At 40.9% G+C, this 26460-nt stretch overlaps 1 protein-coding gene across 2 annotated transcripts in view; it reads left to right on the top strand.

The window, feature by feature from the left end:
• The window catches only part of pfkpb (phosphofructokinase, platelet b), a 116919-nt gene that overhangs the window by 54329 nt on the left and 36130 nt on the right, over positions 1-26460 (top strand). The window contains exons 6-16 of one of the 2 annotated variants that reach the window (XM_073054837.1): positions 1095-1139; positions 1256-1364; positions 5542-5637; positions 8638-8730; positions 8856-8981; positions 12489-12553; positions 18156-18225; positions 18662-18808; positions 21859-21929; positions 24029-24116; positions 25740-25892. In XM_073054837.1, coding sequence (XP_072910938.1) covers positions 1095-1139; positions 1256-1364; positions 5542-5637; positions 8638-8730; positions 8856-8981; positions 12489-12553; positions 18156-18225; positions 18662-18808; positions 21859-21929; positions 24029-24116; positions 25740-25892 — 1063 coding nt within the window. Of the gene's footprint in view, positions 1-1094; positions 1140-1255; positions 1365-5214; positions 5311-5541; positions 5638-8637; positions 8731-8855; positions 8982-12488; positions 12554-18155; positions 18226-18661; positions 18809-21858; positions 21930-24028; positions 24117-25739; positions 25893-26460 lie in introns of both variants that reach the window. The other variant, XM_073054836.1, reaches the window with a different exon arrangement.

The following is a 26460-nucleotide window of genomic DNA, read 5'->3' as shown; positions in this document are numbered from 1 at the left end:
TCAACTTCTCCCTCTCAACTTGTAGCTTTACATGCATCCTGTGTAGTGAAAAATAGAATTAATATTATCATTAAGACTGGGAAATAGGTGAGATTAAAAAAGAGTTTGCACAGAAAGCTGTGGGAAACAGAGCTCAAAGGGGAAGATGTGTGACAGGGCAGAGGACAGCAATAAACTGGATGATGCAAATGCTGGTATTACTGAATGACAAAGGACAGGAATGGCTGGTGAACAGAGGTTACGTTGGATGATTGGACATATAAATGGTGAGAAGTGAATGAAATCAGACATAATAAAGTTTGTAAATCTTTTAGAATGAGTAAGTGGGTGGTGTTGAAGGGAGACTGTACTGCTGCTGCCTGCACCATATAGTAACAACAGTTTTTTAATTTATTGTTTGTTCTATCTGGAGCATTAGATTTCTTTCTGAATGCCGAGGGGAGGCTTGACAGATGTTTATAAAATGATGAGAGCCACAGGTAGAGTAAATAGTCTGTGTTCTTCAAGATAGAAGTGTCAGATACTAGACGATATAGCTTTAAGGTCAGGGGGGAATGTTTAAGTGTGAACTTTTTTTTGAAATGTACAGAGAGTGTTTGGTGGTTGGAACGTGTTGCCAGGGGTAGAGGTGGAAACAGGCAGGATAGCGGCATCTAAGAGATGTTTATACAGGAACTTGAGCATGTAGGGACAGAGATATGGGTCGAGTGCGGGCAAATAGATTTAGTTCAATTGGAAATCCTGTTCAGCACAGCTGTCATAAATTGAAGGGTGTGTTCCTCAGCTGTACAGTTCTGCATTCTATCTCTACGTTTTCGGTTCTAATGGAAGGTCAACAACCTAAACTATTAGCTGTTTCTATCTCTGCAGATGCCACTTTGAGATGTATTTTCAACTTCTGTTGTTTTATTCTCATTTTGATCCTGGCCCGGCAATTTTCATTATTTTTAATGGTGCAGACTTTTCCAGGAATGTTCAAGCGAAAGAGATTTAATTGTGCTTAACAACAATAATCTTTTACTGAACACTATTGCATCTGGATAAGCTAGAGAGGGAAGACAGAGTAGTTTGTAATGCTTTTCTTCTTTTCACAGCCACCAGAGGACCTTTGTATTGGAAGTGATGGGTCGCCATTGTGGGTGAGCAAACGTGACATTTGACCAATTGTTTGAAAATCGATTTGGTTTGAAGTGATTGACAAATACCTTACAAATGTAATAATTTGAAATTGAAGTGGAGTTTGTCATTGCTGTAGGTACCTTGCTCTAGTGAGTGCCTTGGCCTGTGGTGCAGACTGGGTGTTCATACCAGAAAGTCCTCCAGGTGAAGGATGGGAGGATCAGATGTGCCAGAAACTCTCAGAGGTAAAGTGTTGTTCTTCTCAGCCCTTCGGCATTGAGGATGATTTGCTTAGGCTTGGGTCCATTAGGTCCTGAGAGCACTGATGAGGTCAGTGTAGGATCTGCAGATTCTTCCACTGATGGCACAGGACATGCCTGACAGGCCAAGTGCATTACTGGTGAAGTGGTGCCCTACTATCAACATTTAGACCATAAGACATAGGAGCAGAATTAGACCATTCAGCCCAGTGAGTCTGCTCTGTCATTCCATCATAGCTGATTCATTATCACTTTGAATCCCTTCTCCTGACTTTTGCAGGTAACTTTTGCTCTTACTAATCAAGAATCTTTCAACGTCCAATGACTTGGCCTCCACAGCCATCTGTGGCAATGAATTTCACAGATTCCTCAACCTGTGGGTAAAGATTTCCCTTCTTTCTGTTTATGCAAGCTTCATTTCTCCTTTACTGGAAAATAACTTCTTGGCAAAAAAAATGAGAAATGACATACAAAATTCATCCTTTTAGTTTAAAGGATGCTTTAGTAAAAATCAATGAATTACCTCAACATGGCCATCTGAATCCCTCAATTTTCAAAATTGTTTAATGTTGTTTCCTATACACAAGTGTAAGGAGAATGAAATAATCGTTAACAAAGGAGAGATGCTGGAAGTCCAAGCAACACACACAAAATGTTGGAGGAACTCAGCAGACCAGGCAGCATCTGTGGAAAAGAGTATAATCAACGTTTTAGGCCGAGACCCTTCATCGGGGACTCCAGATAATAATTGTTAATCTGTATCCAATGCAGTGCAAAAAAAGCCACAAAAGATAAAGAATACAATAATAATAAAAACAGAATGAATATAAATACATATAATAATAATATATAGTACATTGGTCACATGTCCAGAAAGTGACATTAGGCTGTACATAAGATGAGTGACAGGAAATAGTAGAAGTAGTTAGTGGATGGAGATGGTGATCAGTTTTACTGCTTGGGGAAAGCAATTGCTTTTGAGTCTTGTGATCTTGATGTGGATGCCACCTAGCTTTCTATCTGATGAGGGTGGGACAAGCAGTCTATGAGCAGGGTGTTTAGGATCCGTCATGATGTTACTAGCCCTTTTCTGGCACCCTTCTGTATATATGTCCTTGAGGGTGCATAGGCTGGTGTCAGTGATGTGTTGGGCAGTTTTGACCACCCGCTGCAGAGTCTTTCTGTCGGCTGCAGTGCAGTTTCTGTACCAAACAGTGCTGCAGCTTGTTGGGACGCTCTCTACTGCATCCATAATTCCTCTTCAAGGTTCAAGATTCAAAAACTTTGTCATTCTAACCATACATCAGCTCTGCAGGGCACAATGAGACAGCGTTTCCCAGGAGCAGAGCAAGCATAACATAACAAACGCAACACTAAATAATAAACATAACTGTAAATAGTGAAACACAACAGCCACATGTCAGTTAAAAACAAGTTATAAGTGTCCAGTGCAAGTTAAAAGTGTCCAAAGCAGAGTCAGGTAGAGCAGCTATTTAGCAGTCTGACTGCCTGTGGGAGGAAGCTGTTTAGTAGCCTTGTGGTTTTAGTTTTGATGCTCCTGTAACGTTTACCTGATAGCAGAAGAACAAACAGTTCATGGAGAGGGTGTGAGGGGTGTTTAATGATGTACCATGTCTTCTGGAGGCATCGACTCTGGAAGAGGTCTTGGGCAGAAGGTAGAGAGACCCCAATAACCTTCTCTGCTCCCCTAACCACCCTCTGCAAGGCTTTTTTGTTGGCAGCACTGCAGCTGGAGTACCAGGTTGTGATGCAAAAGGTCAGCACACTCTCAACCACGCCTCTATCTTTATCCTTTGTTTTAAGATCTTCGCCAGTTTGTTTTAACAGACTTCCATTATACTCCATTTTTACTTTAGAATTATACTGTTGCTTATGATTTTCTCAATTCTACTTATTTATCAAGTGTATCTCCCTAGTAGTCTCCGTATTCACAAAGTATAACAAAACCACAGTGAGAACAGCACAACCACACATTCTCTTCCCTTGGAGTGTTAGGTTTAGTTGTACAGGAAATACAGGGTCTTGATTCTTACTGAGTATGATTATTTGAAAGCCAAACTCAGGAAGGCTTTTCTTCCATCTAATTTCCTCAGCCAGATCTTCATTTACAAAAAGAAATCTTGGCATTCTTTCTGATCTTCAGTCCTTTAGATCCTTAATTTTGTGGAATGCAAGTATATATGCCTCTGTTTAAATACAGTGGATCGCTGTCAAAACTGGTGTCATCTGCTTTCAACATTTGGGTAAGAAAAGAAAACTTAACTGCCCATCAATAGATGGTTGCTTGCAGTGACAATTTGTGTTGACAGCGCATTGGCTCATTAGAGATAAATAAGTCGATGCCCTTGTCAAGTTAGCAATACAGCTAATGTTACAAACAAATCATCAAATCACATCACTGAAATAATAGAAATGTTATGGCAAAGGGAAGGAGACCACTTGGCCTATCATATTCTGCTGATTCTATATGAGAGCAATTTAACTGGCTTCTTCCCATTCCCTCAAGTGTTCACTCAACTCCCTTTTGAACGACACAATTTACCATTAGCCCCAACCATTCATTCCAACCCTGACAGTGAAATATTTTTTCCACAAATCACAGCTGATTTTTTTTTTTGTCAGTCACTTTTATTTTATTTTCTCTGGCTCATTCCACCAATAGAGGGCTATGGGTAACCCTAGGTAAATTCTAAGGTAAGGACATGTGTGGCACAACTTTGTGGGCCAAAGAGCCTGTATTGTGCTGTAGGCTTTCTGTGTTTCTAATGAGAATAGTAAATCTGTCTCTGTACCATTTAAGATATAATATCTCCACATGATTAATTCTCAACTTTTTCTATTCTGTGAAGAATTACTGTAGTGTCTCCATTTGGATCACATAATAAAAATCCTTCAACTTTGCATCTCTTAGCTCTGTCCAAGACTTGGAACTATGGATAATGCTTCAGTGACAGTACTAACTGTGGATAACTTTCCTGTTGTGATTGGATCTAGCTTGGAAAAAGGATAATTCTTAATATGTTTTGTACCTTTTTGCCTCAGTTTATTGAGCACATGGTCCTGAATGTTTTTTTTCCAATAACTTGCTCAAGCTACTCCAACTTTCAATGTTTATTCCATACATGCTCTGTTGAACTGTTTGTACAACAGTCCCTTTAAACCTGTCCTCCCAATGTACTTAACTATGTGTCTTTTAAATCTTCTTGTACATTTCTCAGTTTGTTCCATATTCACACCACCTTGAGTGTGAAAAATTGCCTTTCAGGTCCCTTTTAATATTGCCTCCCTTCTCACTTTAAACCTCTGCCCTCTAGTTTTAATTCCCTCTCCGCAGGAGGAAGAATATGTGCTTTGACCCTAACTGTGCCCCTTATGATTATTTTTCAATTTATTAAGCAATACTTTATTTTGACATTGAAATATTCACATGAGGGTCATGTGGCCCCTTATGATTTCATACACCTCTGAAAGGTCATCCACAGTCTCCCACGCTCCAGTGGACAAAGTCCATTCCTACCAAACCACTCCCTCTCGCTCAGTGTCTCGAGTTCTGGCAACATTTCTTGTAAACCCAATGTTTTTGTTTGTGTTACCAAACTCAGTCAAACTAAAGGTATTTGATGGGAGAGGCTTGTAAAATCTCCATTAACAGCTCACAAACACAAAATGCTGGAGGAACTCAACAGGCCAGGCAACATCTATGGAAAAGAGTACAGTCGACATTTCGGGTCGAGAAAAAAAATGAGCCATTAACAGCTTTCAGCTTACAAAATAATGGTGTCATTTTTCCAGCATTTCTTTCTGTGTTCTTTAGAACCGTTCAAGGGGCACCAGATTGAATATTATCATAGTTTCTGAAGGAGCAATTGACAGACAAGGACAGGCAATTTCTTCCAGTACCGTTAAGGATGTGAGTACCTAGACAAAATGCAAGCATGGAGCACATTACCTGCTCATAGTTTCACTCCCAAAATATCTGCCTAACACCAGGCCATTGACATTAAACTTTTCTTGTCAATAAATAGGAGTATGGACATTTCCATTAGATGAAAATTTTCTGGAAGGAAACTATGAAAGCAGAATGTGCTCCTACCTGAAATACAATGTTGTTTCATGCAATCTTAATTTTTTTCTCTCTCAGAACCGTGCGGGAAAGAAAAGGCTGAATATCATAATTGTATCAGAAGGGGCAATAGATTGTAAGAACAAACCTATAACTTCTGACATGATTAAGGACGTGAGTACAGACGTGGTGGCACCAAGCTGCCTTGACAATTCCTGCAATGCCACAGTAACTTTTCTTGCTTGCTTTTGAAATATGTTTTTCCATAAATCGCAACAACTGATAGTTAAAGCAGTGTTCCCTTTGACACTCTAATCAAAATCTTTTAACTTTATTTCCCCTTTAAGTTTTGTATTTTACCGTTGTTATTTTCTGGGGCAAATTTATGATCTTCCAGTGTTAAGTTGGTTATGGATATGATAGATTCGGCTTCTATAGTGCATGTGCATGGATCCTTTATCATATGGCGGAGGTACTTTTTCACATATTTAGTGCATGCTGTGTATAATGATAAATAATCTCTCTAATTTGGAAAAGGACTTAATCAAATTCTGATTTTTTTTTCACATATTCATTGCATGCAGAGTATAGTAATTGTAAACCATCTTAATGATCGGATAAATTTTATCAAATTCTCTTTGTTTCCCATAAATTTATTGCATGTGATGTATAGTAATGACAAGCAAACACATTATAAAATGCTTTTTGGCAGTACAGTGAACCAGGAAATAATGGTGGCTTCTATTCATCTCTCTCCCACACTGGGCTTACACCTTATATATTGTGAAGTGAGTCAGAGATGATTAGTAAGGCATCAGCAGAGGTCGAGGAAGGGACTCTTCCTGGATCTCTCAGCACCTTTGTTTCTGTTCCTCTGGGATTACTGTTAATACGTCTAAACACAACACTAATTTTTCTTATCTAAATTTTAAATAAAAAGAATCCTGCTGTGTGGACAAAGTTACAGCAATGATTTCTAATGCATCTGGCGAGCCATTTGATTCCCAGTAATCCTCCTGGAATTTCCAAGCAGGGAGATGTTTATTTCCTGGATATTTTGTAATGGAAACGTGATGTGGCCCTGCAGGAGTTGAACTCCACAGAGGTGTGAACCTCTGATGTTTTGGTTTCTGGTTTTGCTGTTAAATACCTACTTTGGAAGTAAATTTTATACGGTCTTTTTTGCAAATTTTAAGTATGTAAGCACTCGGGTACTTTTCTCAACATGTCAGTTCTCATGACAGGTGCCTGATTCATCAGTGTCAATCTGACGGTAAACTTGCACAGTTATAGATAATGGAGCATTTCATAGCAGGGATTAGCTTTCCTGCATAGAAGGAGAGTTTAGATGAATAACAGGATGATCATTTTAATTTATCTTATTTGTGAAATGTTTGGGAATTGATCAATAAGATTCTGTTAGTTAGTTTGAATTCTGAATTTGTTTTATTCCATTGGTTATTTCATCTTATTGAAATGGTTGGTTATTTCATCTTCCAAGTAGGTGCTGTTTTGCTGCCAGTAATACTGTTGCCTGCATCTCTACTAACCCACTGAATTAACTTGCTTTGCATCTTGTCTACCACTTAAATTTGTGGACCCGGTGCACACCTTTCTTGCTCTCTGTTAGATATGCTGTTTGATCTACTCAATTAAAAATTAGAACTAGAACGTTACTGGACCTTTGACAAGGTTCTGCATGGAAGGTTAGTTAGGAAGGTTCAATCGTTAGGAATTAATATTGAAGTAGTAAAATGGATTCAAAAGTGGCTGGATGGGAGATGCCAGAGAGTAGTGGTGGATAACTGTTTGTCAGGTTGGAGGCCGGTGACTAGTGGTGTGCCTCAGGGATCTGTACTGGGTCCAATGTTGTTTGTCATATACATTAATGATCTGGATGATGGGGTGGTAAATAGGATTAGTAAGTATGCAGATGATACTAAGGTAGGTGGCGTTGTGGATAATGAAGTAGGTTTTCAAAGCTTGCAGAGAGATTTTAGGCCACTTAGAAAAGTGGGCTGAACGACGGCAGATGGAGTTTAATGCTGATAAGTGTGAGGTGCTATATTTTGGTAAGAATAATCCAAATAGGACATATGTGGTAAATGGTAAGGCATTGAAGAATGCAGTAGAACAGAGTGATCTAGGAATAATGGTACATAGTTCCCTGAAGGTGGAATCTCATGTGGATAGGGTGGTGAAGAATGCTTTTGGTGTGTTGGCCTTTATAAATCAGAGCATTGAGTATAGGAGTTGGGATGTAATTTTAAAATTGTACAAGGCATTGGTAAGGCCGAATTTGGAGTATTGTGTACAGTTCTGGTCACCAAATTATAGGAAAGATGTCAACAAAATAGAGAGAGTACAGAGAAGATTTACTAGAATGTTACCTGGATTTCAGCCCCTAAATTACAGGGAAAGGTTGAACAAGTTAGGTCTTTATTCTTTGGAGCGTAGAAGGTTGAGGGGGGACTTGATAGAGTTATTTAAAAATATGAGGGGGATAGATAGAGTGGACATGGATAGACTTTTTCCATTGAGAGTAGGGGAGATTCAAACAAGAGGACATGAGTTGAGAGTTAGCGGGCAAAAGTTTAAGGGTAACATGAGGGGGAATTTCTTTACTCAGAGAGTGGTAGCTGTGTGGAACGAGCTTCCAGTAGAAGTGGTAGAGGCAGGTTCGATATTGTCATTTAAAGTAAAATTGGATAGGTATATGGACAGGAAAGGAATGGATGGTTATGGGCTGAGTGCAGGTCAGTGGGACTAGGTGAGAGTAAGCATTCGGCATGGACTGGGAGGGCCGAGATGCTCCGTGCTGTAATTGTTATATGGTTATATGAAGGCAAGACAACTTCTGGCTGATCACTGCATAGTTTTCAAAAGAAGCATTAGAAAAAGTGGGGCTCTTTTAAGAACAGAGATTAAAGCCAATTTATCTAGCAGGATCTTGTACTGTAATACCTACAATAAACCTAACTTTAAATTCCAGATTATGATAGTTCTGATTTGTGCCCTTAACATATGTCTTTTAAGTCCACTTACTAGAATGAATTAAAAAGGATTAAGATAAGGGGGAATCAACCATAAATAAAGCACATTTGCCTCTGCATTGTCAGGTTTCTTATCTTAGGATGATTACTGACACTTTTCTTTCACAACAATTTCTGGCAGCTTGTAGTCAAACGATTGGGTTATGACACACGTGTGACCATTTTGGGTCACGTACAGCGAGGAGGTACTCCTTCTGCGTTTGATCGAATCTTGGTAAGTGGAATGCATCACCTCATAGAAAGCAGACTCCTAATAAAAGAATTTTTGTTACAATAGCGTTTTTATTTAAACAGTAATAATAATTTCAACGTGGTTCTTGTGCGTGCTTTGTGCTCTAGGCCAGCAGAATGGGGATAGAGGCTGTGCTTGCCTTGCTAGAAGCTTCACCAGAAACTCCAGCCTGTGTTGTGTCACTGTATGGGAACCAGGCCATCAGAGTTCCTTTAATGGAGTGTGTACAGATGGTGAGTAGTGAAAATGAATCAATTGCGTAGTGTTCAGCCGGCCCCAGCCAGTTGCAGGACAATCTTGCTTGGCAGAGTTGCAGCGGCAGCTCTGGTCGTATTTTATGATTGATCTTTAATACTTGGGCTTCAAAGCGAAGGTTCCCTTTTTGTGCTTGAAGATTATTTCATTGATGGCTGTTCGGCACTTTGATCACAATAAATGTCCTTTCCCAATATTCAGATTCAGAATGAGTTCTAAAATCTATTCAAGAATATTTGGCAAGCTATTGATTTTCCCAGTTGACTGGCTATTTGAATACTGTTAACTACTCAGAATGAGTTCCTCATTGTTACAAATCTGAGTTAAAATACCTCCTTGCTAAATCCCATCATAATTTCCATTGTAATATTAACAAGGAGAAATTTCACAATAATATTCAAAGGTCGAAGTAAATTTATTATTATCAAAGTACATGCAGTATATGTCACTATATGAACCCTGAGGTTCATTTTTATCTTGTGGTGGGCATACTCAATAAATCCATGATAGCATAATAGAATAATAGAATCATTGAAAGACTGCACCAACTTGGGTGTTCATCCAGTGTGTAATGGACAGCAAACTGTGCAAATGCAAAAAGAAAGAAATAGTAATACATAAGTAAGCAATAAATATTGAGAACGTGAGTTGAAGTGTCCGTGACTTGTGGGAACATTTCACTGATGGGGCAAGTGAAGTTATCCCCTTTGATTCAGGAGCCTAATGGTTGAGGGGTAATAACTGTTCCTGAACCTAGTGGAGTGAGGCTCCTGTTTCTGCTCCCTGATGGCGGCGGTGAAAAGAGAGCGTAGCCTGGGTGGTGGATGCTGCTTTCCTGTGACAACACTTCGTACAGATATGGTCAGTGGTGGGGAGCATTTTACCTGTGATCAACTGGACTGTTTTGTAGGATTTTCCATTCAAGGGCATTGGTATTTCCATACCAGGGTGTGATGCAGCCAGTCGATATACTCTCCACAACATATCTATAGAAGCTTGTCAAAATTTTAGACTTCATGCCAAATCTTTGCAAATTCCTAATGAAGTAGAGGTGCTGTTACACTTTCTTCATAATTCTACTTGCGTGTTGGGTCCAGGACAGGACCTCTGAAATAATAACACCTAGAAATTTAAAGTTGCTAACCCTCTCCAATTCTGATCCTGCTATGAATGCTGGCTCATAAGCATATGTGAGACCTCTGGATTCCTCCTGAAGTCGATAATTAGCTCCTTGGTCTAGCTGACATTGAGTAAGAGGTTGTTGTCGTGGCACCACTCTGCCAGATTTTCAATCTTCCTCCTATATGACGAATATGTGTATTCGTCACTACATTGATTCTGCCTTCAACAGTGGTGTCGTCAACAAACTTAAGAATAGAATTGGGAGCTGTGCTTAGCCTAAGTATAAAGCGAACAAAGCCGAGGGTTTAAGCACATAGCCTTGTGGTGCTGATGGAAATTGTGGAGAAAATGTTGCCAGCCTGAAATGACAGGTGTCTGTAAGTGAGGAAATCAAGGATCCAGTTGCACAAGGACATATTGAGACCAAAGTGTTGAAGTTTATTGATTAATTTTGAGGATCTAATGGTACTGAATGCCAAGCTGTAGTCGATAAAGAGCATCCTTGTGTATGTATCTTTGCTCACCAGATGTTCCAGGGCTGAGTGAAGAGCCAATGAGATGGAAAACAAAGACAAAATTGAAGTTGTGAACTAGATAAGAAATTATTGCACAAACTGTCATGCCAGGCCATTTCACAGGATCAGCCTTGCATCCCTGTTAACCCAACCCAACCACCTATTTTGTTAACTAAAGATGTTTTCTTTACCTTAAAAATATACATGTATTTTGCTTCCACACATCTTTGAGGAACTGAGTTTAAAAGACTCATCACACTCATTTGTGTCTTGGATGAGATGCCCTTTATCATTATACAGAGACCACAAGATCTCAGTTACACCACAGGGCAAAATTGTGTCCACATCCACACTGTCAAGCTCCAAATTGAATCTGAATCTTTCAGAGGAAAGATAACAAAATGAGTGTGGGACTTGGAAAATGTGTTTTCAGAGCAGCTCAACTGAAGAAACAAGAGTCTACCTGGTAAAAGCACAATCAAAGAAGTAACTGCTGTTTTTAATGGTGACCATCTCCTCCTAGCCGGTCACTGTCCCTGTGGCATTTAAAGTGAATCCTTCACAGATAAATGAAAGGCAGGCCTCTTAAGTAGTGTGTGGAGATGAATAGGCAGGGGTTTCCATTGATGAATGATTGGCTTAAGTGAGTTCCATCAGTTAAACAGTGGAATGGAGATTAAGGAAGATCAATTTATAAGCACCATCAAGAAGTTAATGGAAAGAATACTGCAGTTTGGATGGCGGTATGGAGATATGTTTCTACCAAAGGAAATATAGCCTGCAGATCACCCTTGAGCAAGGTGTAGCACCTGCTTAGCTCCCACCTATCAAGGTCACGGAAAGCCAGGGGAGCAGGTGGTGGATGGTCGTATGAGCAACTGGTGCAAGTTCTGGTTGTGTGACCACTGACGCCAGGCAGACGATCTCTGAAGAGTATTGATATTGCGTGTGATCACCTGTCTTAGAAAGTCACTGCCTAGAAAAAAGGCAATGGCAAACCACTGCTGTAGAAAAATTTGCCAAGAACAATCGTCAAAAGACCACTCCCGTCACGCGACATGGTACATAACGAATGAACAAACTTCTGAAGTCTGATACTCTTTTACTAGATAAATAAATTAATCTGAACCTTAAAATCAGCCAGTGCCAAAATGGGAAACACAGCAACCAACCATCACGTCAATAACTTCTTCACATGTATGTCTTCCTTTTTCCATCACTAAAAATTCCAAATACATGTATTGTCCAGAGTAAACAAATGTTTCACAGCTCATCAACTGTTAGAAATGTGTCCTGGGGTCATCATCTGTCAACCACTGTATTCAGCCTGTAGGTCTGTTCTCGCAACTGGAATAAAAGACTCAAAAATACAGTGAAGAATGCTGAGCTGCTCTGTTGGGTGTGCAGTAGCCTAATGGCCATGGTAATGGGTAATGACCCACAGAGTCTGAATTCAAATACCACCATTACTAATTGGCTGGTGGAGTTTCTTTGGTAGGTTTCTTACCAACATGTGATAAAATAATGGTAAAAGCTGATGGATTGTCAGACGTCCCATTCTCCCTTATCTCTGGAATTCAGTACCATGTTTGAACCATGGCTTTGAGTCTCAAAAAAGCAAATCCCCTTATCTTTCTTTAAAGAAATACTAGCTGTCAAAGAGAATTTATAACTTTGTGGATTTTTAAAAAGAAAACCTTCTGATTCTATTTAGCAGAAAAAAGCCCTGAACAAAGAATAAAATGGAAAGGTTCTTGAAAATTTCCACTTGAAAAGGAGAGTTATAATCTTCCTAGATAGATGCTTCAAACTTAATGATATTAACTTTTTTTTTAAATTTGCTATTAGACAATGGACGTTCAGAAGGCCATGGATGAAGGGCGGTTTGATGAAGCGGTGAAGTTGCGTGGCAGGTAAGATGATGTTTGACTTGTTCGTAGAGTGAAAAATTATTTAGTTGTCTTCAGCTTTATAGTCAGCAAGTGCATCCTGTCAGACATTCAGCCCATGATTTTCACAGACCAAAGTGCGTTACTTATCTGCAGCTCTGATCTCATAGTTATACTGTTTACAGTTCTGGCCGTCCAGAAAAAGGAAAGATGGCATTCAGCTGGAAAAGATGCAGAAAAGGCACAGTAGCGTAGCAGTTAGTTTAACACTATTTCAGTGACCTGTGTTCAATTCTTTTGCTGCCTGTAAAGAGTCTGTACATTCTCCCTGTAACCATGTGAATTTCCTCCGGGGCCCCAGTTTCCTTCCACATTCCAAGGACTCATGGGTTATGAGGCTAGTCGGTCACATTGGGTGTAATTGAATAGTGTGGGCTCATTTGGCTTGTTACCATGCTGAATCGGTAAATAAAGAAATGATTCCAGGATTTTACTGGTGTTGGGAGTTTGAGATACGAGTAGACACGAGAGGGCTGGATCCTGGAGGTTGTGAGGTGACCTTACATAGGTATATAAAATCATGGCAGACCTACATAAGGTGAATAGTCCATGGTCTTTTTCCTCGGATAGGGAAGTCTAATAATGGAAGACAAAGGTTTAAGGTGAAAAGTGAAAAACTTAAAGACAATTTTGTTTAAAAATGGAGGGCACTTGTCATGTGAAAGAAACTGTCAGAGGAACTGGTGGAGATGAGTACAGGTACAATATTTAAAGACACGGATTTTTAAAAAAAGCATCAGAAGAAAATGGGCCAAATGCAGGCAAATGGGATTGGTAAGAAATTAGTTGGTATGGACAAGTTGACCCTTAAGCCCTTTTTCTGTGCTGTTTAATTGAATGATTCTATGAAGTGCAGTACAATATGTTACCCAGGTAGATTTCCATTGTCTAGTTCAACTAAGACATGCTGTTTGGTGCGTGTGCTAAGAAAGGTTAAATGCAGTCAATGGAATGAGTTTGTATTTTTCTGTAACAGAGCATAGTGGAGCAGCTACTGAAGTGCTGAATCAGGGTGCCAGAAACCCAGGTTCTGTCCTGACCTTGGAAGCTCTCTGTGTTTACACGTTCTCCCTGTGGCCACACCGGTTCCCTCTGGGTTTCTGGTTTCCTCCCGCATTCCAAAAACGTGTGGGTTGTTGGGTTATTTAGCCATTGTAAATGACCCATAATCTGTAGGTGAGAGGTAGAATTTTAGGGAAGTTAATGGAGATATGGGTAGAATAAAAAAAAAGGGATTATTGTAGGATTTGTGTCATGAGTGCTTGTTGGTCAGTGCAGATTTGATGAGGGCCTCCTCTGTACTGTATGACTATAATTACTGGCTAAAAGGCTGAAATATATAGACAGGAACACAAAGTAGTTTTTTTTTTCGTTATTTCCGGGTTGTATGATAGTTGTCCTCTCAGTTTTGTCCTTACCTCTGCTTCTGTTGGCTGTCTGGATGATGAAGGTTGTGGACTGCTTGTCACATCATTGGCCAAACTTCCAGACATTGGTTTATGCTGCTTCAACACCACAAGGCAATTTCTCACGTAGACTGCGGCAGATTGTTCAGGAAATGCGTAAAATGCTGGATGAACTCAGCAGGCCAGGCAGCATCTATGAAAAAAAGAGTACAGTTGATGTTTTGGGCCAAGGTCCTTCAGCAGGACCGGAGGGGAAAAAAGAGATTAAGAGTAGAGTTAAAGGGGCGGGGGGGAGAGAGGGAAGGGAGGGCTGTACTCTTTTCCATGGATGCTGCCTGGCCTGCTGAGTTCCTCCAGCATTTTGTGTGTGTGTAGCTTGGATTTCCAGCATCTGCTGTTTGAGATTGTTCGGGATTTGGCCCATGGTTAAGCTGACGACTCAGGGTCTCTTACATTGTAAGATCCCACTCTTGAATGCTCACAAGCTGCTTAAGATTTTTAAAAGATATCTTAAAATTATCTCTGGTAGTTAAAAGCATTTTAAAAACTATTGAAATGAATGTCACAGGATAAAGACACATTTTAAAACATTTAAAACAAATGAAATTAATTGCAAATACAATGTACTAAAGCATCATCTGCCCATTCTGGTTCCCCTCTTGCCCCTTCTCACCTGCCTATCAACTGTCTCTAGTGCCCCTCCTCCATTGTTTTCAGCCATGGTCCACTCTCCTCTCCTATCATATCCCCCCTCCTTCAGCCCTTCACCTTTTCCACTTAGCACCTTTCAGCTTCTCAATTCACCCCACCTTCCCCCACCCACCCACCTTCACCCTCACTTGGCTTAATGTATCACCTGCCAGCTCCCTCAGTTCCTTCCCAGTCCTGACAAAGGGCCTCGACCCAAAGATTCTGACTGACTGACCTGCTGAGTTCCTCCACCATTTTTCATGTGTTACTCTGGACCGCAGAGTCTCTTGTGTTTAAGTATTAAGAGTCATAGAGAGGGTGCCTACTTGTGTTTACCTTTTCTCACAAATATATCCGGATGCCTTGGGCTGTCAGTCACGTATCAATATGCTGTAATGTAGAGCTGGTGAGCTTAGTAAGAAGTACATCATGCCACCTTCCTCAGCACATCAGTTCTGCACAGGACATGATATTTGACTGCAAAAATCGTGCAGACATTCGTATATGTGAGCATTTGACCTCTAGCGCGGTTCACGTTTGCATGCTTGGCTAGGAATTTGTGGAAGACTTGGATTTCCTTTTGAGCCCTTCCCAAAGTGCTCGAAAGGATAGATGCTGAAAATCAGTGATAGAAATAAAAAAACCATTGGAAATACCGAGCAGGTCAAGCAGACACTGTACACTGTTCTTCTGCACAAACACTGGCTTTAGAGGACACTTCTAGTTGGGCTGCAAGGTGTGACCCTGGGCTTCCTGCTGACTGTGACTTGACTTCCCCATCCCCTTACCCAAACCTTTCAGGTTTTGACCTTGAGCAACACCTGATCTTCTGATGTGGGACATTGCAGCCGTTTGGGCTCAATGTTGAACGTAGAGCACAAGTAATGCAACAAAGGAATGAGACCTTTGACCCACAATGCTTGTGTCAACTTTGATGCCAATTTGAACTAATCTCATCTGCCTGCACACAGTTTCTAGCCCTCCCACTGTCCCCTGCCTCTTCATGTGCCTTCCAAAATGCCTCTTAAAAGTTGCTATGTTACATTACCCCTGGCTGTCCATTCCAGGCACCCACCACTCTCTGCATAGTAATTTTGCTTCACAAATCTTCAAATTTCCCCTCTCACCTTGCACATGCTGGCTGTTATTTGACATTACTACCCTTGGGGAAAAGACTATCTTATCTTCCACATCTGTGCTCTCATAATTTTCTTACTATCTATCAAGTCACCCTCGCGCTTCCAACATCTCTGATAGCTAATACCCTCTCATCCAGGCAACATGTTGATGAACATATTCAGCTATATCTCCAAAGCCTCTATCTTTCTCTTAATGTGGCAATCAGAAGTTCACGTAGACCTCTAAGTGTGGCCAAACCAAAGTTCTGTATAGCTGTAACATGTCTTCCAAGTATTATAATCAGTGCCATTGCTAATAATGCCAGATATGCTGTATACCTTCTTTACTGCCCCATCTACTTGTGTTGCAATATTTAGGAAGCTATGGACTTGCATCCAAATAAATCTCTACACATCAGTGTTTCAGTAGCCCTGCCATTTACTGTGTACTTTCCTCTTGCATTTGACCTCCCAAACTGCAACACTTAATTAAACTTCATCCACCAGTTCTCTACCCAGATTTCCAACTGATCTATATTCTGCTGTATCCTCTAACAAACTTCCTTAACATGTAGAACTCTGACATTTTCTATTATTTCCAAATTTACTGAGCAGCCCACTTAACGTTTTCATCAATATCACAAACACTAGGTATCTGGGCATTCATCCACTGGTCACTGACCTCCAATCAGAAAAATACCCCTTCACCACTATCTTCTGTCTTCTGTGGCCAACTAACTTTGAATGCAGTCTACCATGTCACTGTGTATTCCTTAATCTTCTGGATCACCTACTGTGTGGGACCTTCTGGAATGCTTTGATTTCAACATTTTCAGTTAGCTTACCACCCCAGTCTTGAATTTCACAAGCAGCATATATTTTTCTTATCTTTTCTGATATCTTCAGATTCCTTCAGGAGGAATTTCTATAGCCAGAAGGTGGTGAATCTGTGGAATTTATTGTCACAGGTGGCTGTGGAGGTCAAGTTATATTTAAAACAGAGGTTGATAAGTTCTCTATTAGTAAGGATGTCAAAGGTTACGAGGAGAAAGCAGGAGAATGGAGTGGAGGGATAATCAGCCATGATGGAATGGTGCAGCAGAGTTCATGGGCCAAATGCCCTAATTCTGCTTCTATGTCTTATGGTCCAGTTTAATTTGTTTCTCTCTTTCTCAGATGCTGCTTTTCTTGCTCTGCAGCCTTCACCACATTTTGTCACCGGGCACCACAAGACTTGTGTTACTCGGCCTCACCCTGTAACAGACCTTCGCTTTATTTCCTCTCTGCCCTTCCCCATTTTCTCCCCTCCCCTACTTCCTTTATCTGCAAATTTAATTGTATTTATTTCCAACTTCATCCAGCCCCAGTGTAAGGGCATCAACTTGAAACATTAGCGCAAGATTCTGCAGATGTCGGAAATCCTGAGCAACACACACACACCAAATGATGGAAGAGCACAGCAGGTCGGGCAGCGTCCATGAGAGGAATAATGAGTTAGCAATTCAGAAACAGTGATTGTTTTATTTGTCTCCATGGATGCTTCCTGACCTGCTGACATTTCAGGCTGAGACCTTTCATTAGGAGCTAAATCTTAAGCTGAAATATTAACTTTATTTCTCTTTTCCACGGATGCTATTTGACCTGCTTAGTGCTTTTTTAACAGCATTTTCTTTACTTCAGATTCTTAGCATTTGCAGTAGTTTGTTCTTGGCATGGAGTTGAAACTTTAGGTTGGAGATCACTCATCAAATCTTGAGTTATTGACCCAAAATATCAACAGTCTGAATGGATGTCACCTTGGCTAATGACATCCATGTATTAGCCACCTCTTGTATATATGCACATAGGTTTTAGCCCAGGTGAAAGATTTTATTTGCTAATATTCCTGTTGGATGCTTTGACATTTGAAATCAAATTTGTTGTTGAATGCTCAATTTACATAATGTACATGTTCTTAAATCTAATTGGTATTGAAACTTGCACTGGATAAATATTTAAAGCCCAAAGGAAAGCTCTTTCACACATCACATCTCTATCAGCAGTGTTAGATAGACACCTGCCACCTTTGTGCTGGTGGTGCAGCGTTCAAGGTGTTTATCCAAGTGCAATTGTGTGGGATGAGAGTCTCTACCTTCACCAACCTTTCACCTGATGAGTTGCAAACCCCCAATACCGTGCGGGTATTGTTTTCTCAACAGCTCTCTAGTTGACTTACCTTAATTACCTTGTAATTAATTATGCTAATTATGTGTCCTCAGTTATTCTCTGCTAATTTAGTTGTCTGGTCTTTCAGATCGTTGATTAAAATAGCAATGTGGCTTTTGCTTACCCCTTTGTTGTTTTTGCCTGCAGGAGTTTTGAGAATAATTTAAATACTTACAAGACTTTGGCACATAGGAAAATCCCAACCCAGCAACCTGCAGTAAGTGCACATTGCATTGTAATTCATAACGATACTGAAGTAATTTACTTTTGAGCGCTAAGCAATCTTCTGCAGGAACTCAGCATGGAGAGCGGAGGGAGTAATTGTCGATGTTTCGGGTCAAAACTCTGCATTGGGGCACCTATAACGGGGAATTCTTTCCCCTTCACCCTGTATATCTGCTGCTTGACCTGCTGAGTTCATCCAGCAGACTGTTTCTTGTTCCAGATCGGAGTACCTGCCACCTTGGATTTATTTTTAAGCTTTTTAAAAATCTAATTCAGTTTTTAATTGCTAGTGACTATTGGTACGTGTAAGAACGAGACCTAATGTTGGATAAGCTGCTGTCTTGCAGCCATTGAACAAAGTCAACTTCTACCTCTTTTGCATGTATGACATTTTCACAATCCCTTTTCTTCTTTTCTGTTACCTATAGAACCAATTCAATGTTGCCATCCTTAATGTGGGAGCTCCAGCTGCGGGCATGAATGCGGCCGTCCGCTCTGCAGTGAGAACCGGCATCTCCGAAGGGCACAGAATGCTAGCGGTCACTGATGGGTTTGACGGCTTTATAAAGGGGAATGTGAGTTTCCCTATTGTTTATGCGCATTTCATGCAGTTAATGTGAGGCCTTGCATGGGTGATTTGCTTCCCCCCCCCCCCCCAGTTTTCATGAATTGATTTTGATCCATATGTTCTTTGTGAACTAATTCAGCCTCTTCAGTGATCTCAGTGGCTTAATGGGTCAATATTTGTCTCTTTAAAGTAACATCCTGAATAAGAAACATCTAGGTGAGAATGTGAATCATCAAGGCGCAGTAGGCTATGAAAAAGTACTGGTAAATACAGTTATAGATAGATTCTTCATGGTCAGCATAAACATGATAGTCTAAAGGGCTTTTTCTGTGATTTATGACTATGATTCTATAATGGGCAGTTGGTTATATGAGGCTACTTATCATGTTCGAGTGTTTGAGCAAGAAAATAAAGAAAAACATAATTTCTATTGGTGCAAAATTCAGAACGCTGTAGTGCTTCGTTCGTTCTACACTAACCTGTGCAATTGAATGTTGGAAGATATCAAAGCAAAATGGGGGAAGACTGAAAGTTGCAGAAAAGTTTTTCTTGAGAAGAATGATGAAAATATTGTGGAAGGCCAGAGTAAGTGTTGTGAAAATCCAGAATGAAAAAAGAGCTGATATGATCAATCTGGAGATGACAGCTGGAATTTCTGGGATATCTTCTGAGGAAAGAGAAGCCCAAACATCTTGTGGTGACGGGCAAAATTGTTGGAAGAAAAAGTCACAGTTGACAGCACAAGACATTCATGAGTTGCATCAAGGGATAGACAGGCAGAAGTTTTGGCCAGCTTAATTAAAACTTCTCAGAATGAAGAGGGATAGAAGACCATGATTGGTCAACCCATTCGACATGGCACATGATGATGATGATGACGTATCATTCAGTGGTTCATAGATTTGTACAGCACACAAACAGATCCTTTTGGTTCACCATGGACGTCCATGTTAACCGTGATGCTTATCAATCAATGCTAATTCTATTTGCCTGCATAAGGCCCATATTCCTCTGTATTTCCTCTGTCTCTCTTATCTCAGAACCTATCCAAGAAGCTTTTAAATATTTTAATTGCTTTTGCCTCCACTATCTCCTCTGGCAACATTTCCACATCCGCACCAACCTCTGTGTAGAAAAAGTTCCTCTCACGTCCCTTTTAAATCTTTCCCGAGTTTGGATGTTGAATCGTTATGTGCACTCAACGTTGACTTAGATGTTTCAACTGAGCACGGGGACTCGAAAGGTTATGGGAGTCGTGCAGAAAAATGGGGCAAAAATCAGATACACCATAACCTTCTTAAATGGTGGATCAGCCTTGAAAGAAAATGTATCAATATTTCTCTCATTTTGTACTTTCTCATGCCTTTATATATGTGTTTAGTAGGTAGGGAGTGGAAGACTTGTGTTGTCTGTGAGGGAGAGCAGGGGCCACACTTTCTGTAGAGTGGGGAACAGGAGATCAAAACTAGTCTTTTGTGTGAATGGGAAGCAGGATTCTTGAATTCTGTTCTCTATGGGATGAGGAACAGAGTATTGCTGTCTAGTGTTTTCATTGGAGGTCAGAGCTGGGAGCATGGCTTGGGTATTGTCATCAATAGCACAAAGAGATAAGGGAGTTCTTGGAATCGGGTTGCCTGTCGATGGAAAGGGTATTGAATTTCTTTTGGCATCTGTGCGAGCAGCCTGAAATTAGTTTCACAGCAAGGATGTTGGTAAGTGAAGTGCACAGGAGGCATACTTCCATGGTTGGCACAGAGGATTATGATGAAATTTAGTGGCAAAATGATAATACCCTCAAAATCTTTGTCTGGGTAGTGATGTCTTCCCACGGGCACTACTTGGAGAATTCAATTGCTGTTTTTCTTGAGTTGAGTAGAGGTAGATCAGAAAGGCAAATGAGGTCAGAGTTGGAAAGGTGATAAAGCATAGGCCATAAGACATAGAAGCAGAATTAGGCCATTCAGCCTATCATCTGCTCTGCAATTTCATCATGGCTGATCCCGGATCCCACTCAACCCCATACACCTGCCTTCTCACCATATCGTTTGATGCCCTGATCGATCAGTTAACAGTTAACTTCCACCTTAAATATACCCACGGACTTTGCCTCCACCGCAGTTTGTGGCAGAACATTCCACAGATTCAGTACTCTCTGGCAGAAAAACGTCCTCCTTACTTCTGTCCTAAAAGGTTGCCTCTCAGTTTTGAGGTTGTGCCCTTTAGTCCTGGACGCCCCCACCATAGGAAACATCCGATCCGCATCTACCTTTTGTAGTCCTTTCAACATTAGTTCGGTGATGGAATGTCATATCAGTGGCCAAGGTGGGATCAGGGCATTTAGACAGGGTGAGGTTTATGGAAATTGCATCACGTCACAAGAGTGGGTTCGTAGCAAGAAATGTCAGTTCATGCTTTTCAGCCCAGAAATGCACACCATGGTCTCCATCCTCAGTAAAATTTGATTTTCAATGATACCCAGTTGAAATTTCTAGGCAAGCGAGTCCCTAGTGTCAGGGCTGAAATGGCTATCACGAGACGGCACAGTTTCAAGGTGCTGGGGAGTAGGTACAGAGGAGATGTCGGGGGTAAGTTTTTTACACAGAGAGTGGTGAGTGCGTGGAATGGGCTGCTGGCGGTGGTGGTGGAGGCAGATACGATAGGGTCTTTTAAAAGACTCCTGGATAGGTACATAGTGCTTAGAAAAATAGAGGGCTATGGGTGAGCCTAGTTATTTCTAAGATAAGGACGTGTTCGGCACAACTTTGTGGGCTGAAGGGCCTGTATTTGTGGTGTAGGTTTTTCTATGTTTCTAAGTGGAAACTGGGTAACTTCTTCATCACATAGCCACTTCCATGGAGATGGTAACTGATCTCTCAACAGGAGAGATTGAAATCCGCTCAATGCCGTGACTCTCGGCTGGATGATATACTTAATAGCCTTGAAGATGGGGAAATAAGAACAGGAAAAGTAGTCATCAATGTTGAAAGGTTTTGAAATGTGTATGTATATAGAATGTATTCCATTCCTATAATTCTCCTTTTTCTTTTCCTCCCACAGATCAAAGAAATTAAATGGGGTGACGTTGGTGGATGGACTGGCCAAGGTGGTTCCCTTTTGGGTACCAAACGGTAAATACAGGGCTGACACCAGCCTATGTGTAGTCAATTCTGAGTGGATAGATATGTAAATTGTCCTCCTTTGAGAATGATGGTTGGAATGATCATAGTATCACTTTTGAATGGATTGTGATATTAATGGAAAGGATTGATCAATGCAGCAGCAAACACTGAAGAAATTATGCAGCCGATGACCTGATGCAGGATTTTGATTTACAATGCCAACAATTCCTTTCTCCCCTCGGAGGCTGCACCCACCCTGGATATTCTGTCTTGTCCCCTCGCCCATCAGCCTGAAGATTAAAAAAAGCCTGAAAGCATGTACTACTAGGCTTAAAGACAAGTTCAATCCCACCTCTTTATAATAAGGTGGAATTTTGATTTCAATCTCCATTGTTATGATTGTGCACCTTGTTTGTGCACTAGCACTGCTCTTTTTTGATAGGTTTTATACTTTATTTTCCATTGCTGTTATTTTTTTCTTATTCTAGCTCCACACTGTCTAATAATTTGATCTGTATCAACAATGTGCAAGGCATGCTTTTCACTGTCTACTGCCTACTACACTGTTGGCATTTTGGGCAGCAATGGAGTCCTCCATTTCTGGCAGTGTATAGGGCTTCCTTTGTAGGGTCAGTAGCTTAGTTTTACTACACTCGATCATGCAAGTTCTGTGTGGGGACTCGGGAATACCATCGCACTCAGATGTAGAAGGATTTGTTCTGTTTTTACCAGTCAGGGTTGTTAGCCCTGAGCTGAACCCCTGAAGACCATCGGATCACTCTTAATCTGGTCTCTACTTTTTGACCTGTTTGACATGAGTGACCCTACTAAGAGCCAAAGCATAAAGCCCTGACTCCAGCCAGCGTAGCTCTCCAGGTCATTGATGTCCGTAGGCCTCCAAACACTACAAAAAGGTCGTGGTCCACTTGGACGTGTACCTTGGTACATATGACAATAATAAACTAATACCAATATAATGTTGTCCCACCCCTGAGTTCCTCTTGTAGATTGTTTGTGGTTCTACATTCCAGCATCTCCACTCTCTTATCTAGCATCTGTTTCGGTTTCTGTGGCAGACCATCATAGCTCATGAGCCTAAGCCCAAAAGCCTTGGGTGCAACCAACTGTACATCAAACTATGCCAACAGTCAGTGAAGGGTGGACAGTGGGGTATGCCTTGGAGTTCCCTTTGTGGTGGCAACTGTGAGTCTGGGCTTTAGGATGTGGGAAGTCGGGGTAGGAAGAAAACAGGATAGTCCTTCATGTGGTGTGCGAGCAGGACTGGAGATTTGCTGATGGCGAGGCTTATATTGGGGAGGGAAGTAAAGACTGGTGATACATTGGGAGATGGGGTCAGTAAGGTGAGAGGATAGAAGAATGCAGCGACTGGAATACTTAACTCACCTGTGAGCCTTCTAGTTTGATGTAGCGGGATTAAGAGTCCCTATGACAAACTCCCCAAGGCAACTTGCTCCGTTTTCCACATAAGGAATGACATCATCACCTGTGTCATGTGACCACGATTTGCTCCAAGTTAAAATCACCTTTCAGTTACTGGACACCAAAGAAGTCAATGTTATGAAATTGAGTTTTGACTCAACCCTTTTGAATTGATGTCATGCCATCAGCTCGACTTCATTTCTGTCCTTATTATTTTGGGGCTTTGGTTACATCAAATTGTGCTTGACCCATCTCTGGATTGAGGCCTTGTGTACATAGACACCAAATGGCCTCCCAAACCTCCCACTGCGATGTGTTGTAAGAGAGAACCATTTTGTTCCTCAGCAGGTGGATTCAAAATGACAGCCAAACCTGAGAATGGTTCCGGCCTTGCGATGGCGGTAGATGATTGGGATAGCGTGGGTGCTGCAGCATTAGAAATGAACCCGAACCCCCAACACTCAAGCTGTTTTGGGCATGTTTTCAATGACCAAAACAGTACACTCTGTAGTGCATTCAAATTGCTTTTTGTTTTATGGAAACTGTGCATGAGCAAGAGATGTGTGTTCTTTTTTATTGGATTTACACGGATAAATCCAATGTCAGTTATTTCAGCTGTAGGTCAAAAACCACTGTTTCTGACACATCTTTTTGCCGGCTTTTAACAGCACTCTTCCTGTTAACAACTTGAAAGCTGTTGCTGATCAGATCCGTTTGCATAACATCAATGCTCTGCTGTTGATCGGTGGCTTTGAGGTACGTGTGACCTTCCTCTTCTCAAATTCCTCAAATAAATTGTGTAATTTTTAGTGAAATAGAGATTCCATGCAGAGCCCTACTTCACTTTATAAAAAAGGAAATCAGATATCAGTGACACAAAGGACAATATTGTTATTTTTTTTTTAAAAAGGCTTTCTGCAGTCAGTTGCACTTGTTTAATATTGCAGCCTTAAATTGAGGAGCAAGTAGAAATCTTTGTTTCTTCCTATTATGAAAAACATGTGTATAGTTCAAATGCTCTTAGCCCAACTTTACCTATGTATGCAAATAATGGAAAATATCCTTTTACCTGTTCTTCAACCCTGTCCATCTTCACACTCTAATTTTCCACCACTTTTGCATTCCCCAGTGCTTATATTACTGCAACAAGTTTCTTTTAATGACGTTAATCATAAATGTTGCTGAGTAGGTCCTCAGGGAAGCTCCTCAACCAATACGACCCACATGTAAATGCAAATTCTTGCTTGGCGCTGAACTGAGTCGAAAGCAGTAAGCACTGAATTTGGCGGTGTACAGAGGTTTTATGTTACCCTGTAAGAGCTGCTAAGTCTCTCTGAGCAATCCACAGAGGGAGGGTTCAAACTTTACAGCCTACCATTTGGCACAATTGTCACAAGTATTTAGTTACTAAGCTGCACACACTTTGCAAAGACTGGGCTTTAGCATATGTGCCGGAAATTTGGCATGGCGACAGAATGTATCATTGAATCATAGAAAAGGAGCCTATTCAGCCCATCATACTGCAACCAGCACAGTGTGAGGATCCCAGTCTAGATGAAGGGCCTTGACTCAAAGCATTGACCTCCATAGATGCTGCCTGACCTGTTGAGCTCCCTCAGTGTTTTGTGTCTTGCAGTGTAAAGAGCCCCTTATCTTGTCCCACAAGCCCACCTTCACCCCAGTTACTTATCCCCAGCCTTGCTAAATGTTGCAGTTGAATCCAGCTGTACTTCCATACACCAACCCATCACTGTTCTAAATAAGTTTAATGTTGACATCACTTTTGGCATATGTATTATAGAAAAGTAAATGAGTCGGGAGTTTACTGAAGGGATTCATGCGATGGTATCCACCCACTGTAAATGAACTCTTCCTGCTTTTTCTACACACACTCCAAGTTTGCATAATAGTCTTAGATTCTTGCTTTGAATTTTCTTTACCATTTATGATTAGGGTAGAGTGGAAATGTGCTGCTGGTTTAGAATCAGTCTGCCTCTTATATGCTACAGCTAGTTATTGAATGGCAGTAAATTAATTTTATTGGATGTTAAACAAGAGTATGCAATGAAAATTATAGTTTGGTAAATGTAACTGTTGATTGAAAGCAGTGATAGGGTTGTGTATGCATAAACACTATCTTGACCTATTGGATCTTTGCCATACAATTCTATTTTACAGTGTAATTGAGAATATGATATAACAGTTTTAATTGCTGGCTTGAATGTGCCCTGGCAGTAATAACTGTGAAGTGTTTCCAGCTGGGAAGTTGGCTGGAGCACTGAATGACACTGGGATGCTCCAAGTGGCTCTCCCTTTGGTCCTTGGCATGTTTCTAATTTTCCAATTGTACCAACAAGCTAACCCAAATATGCCCTCCAGGCATACCTGGGCCTTTTGGAAATGTTAGCAGGGCGAGCCAAGTATGACGAGTTCTGTATTCCGATGGTAATGGTACCTGCCACCGTCTCCAACAATGTGCCCGGTTCAGACTTCAGCATTGGTGCAGACACTGCCCTGAACGCTATAACTGATGTAAGTCTGTCTGGGGACGCGTGACTGCATTTTGAACACAATGGTCTGTGGGACCAGTCCCACCGCATCTGTTATATGCCAGCACCAGTAGGATTGATACTGCAGTCCCAAACAACTGGCCCCCCTCCCAAACCTGGCCACGTTTCTTTCCATGCTTGGTGACCTGTGCATCACAGCAGGTATCAGCTTTCTGACTTAAATTAATTCAGCTCACAGGAACACACACAAAATGCTGGAGCACCCATGAGCAGCACACATGGAGAGGAATAAAGAGTCGATGTTTCTGAAATGTCGATTCGTTATTTCTCTCCATAGACCCGTTGACTTCCTCCACTGTTTTCTGTGTGTTAACTCTAGATTTCCAGTATCTGCAGAATCTCTTTGTCTTTTTAACTAAATTCATTTATTTTTTAATAAGCAAGGAAATATTGATACTGTTAACCGATCAAACCTTTGATCTGCCTTTCTCTTTTGGCAATGTAAAGATGATATTAATGAACCTTTATTCAGTTAAAAGTCGTTTCTATTGAAAATGCTTGTTAGGCTGTGGTAGCTGGAGATGCATTTG

Source organism: Hemitrygon akajei, chromosome 8, assembly GCF_048418815.1.
Source record: "Hemitrygon akajei chromosome 8, sHemAka1.3, whole genome shotgun sequence".
Lineage (NCBI taxonomy): Eukaryota > Metazoa > Chordata > Chondrichthyes > Myliobatiformes > Dasyatidae > Hemitrygon > Hemitrygon akajei.
Note: the sequence above shows the minus strand (reverse complement) of the source record. Positions and strands in the feature narration are given on the sequence as shown.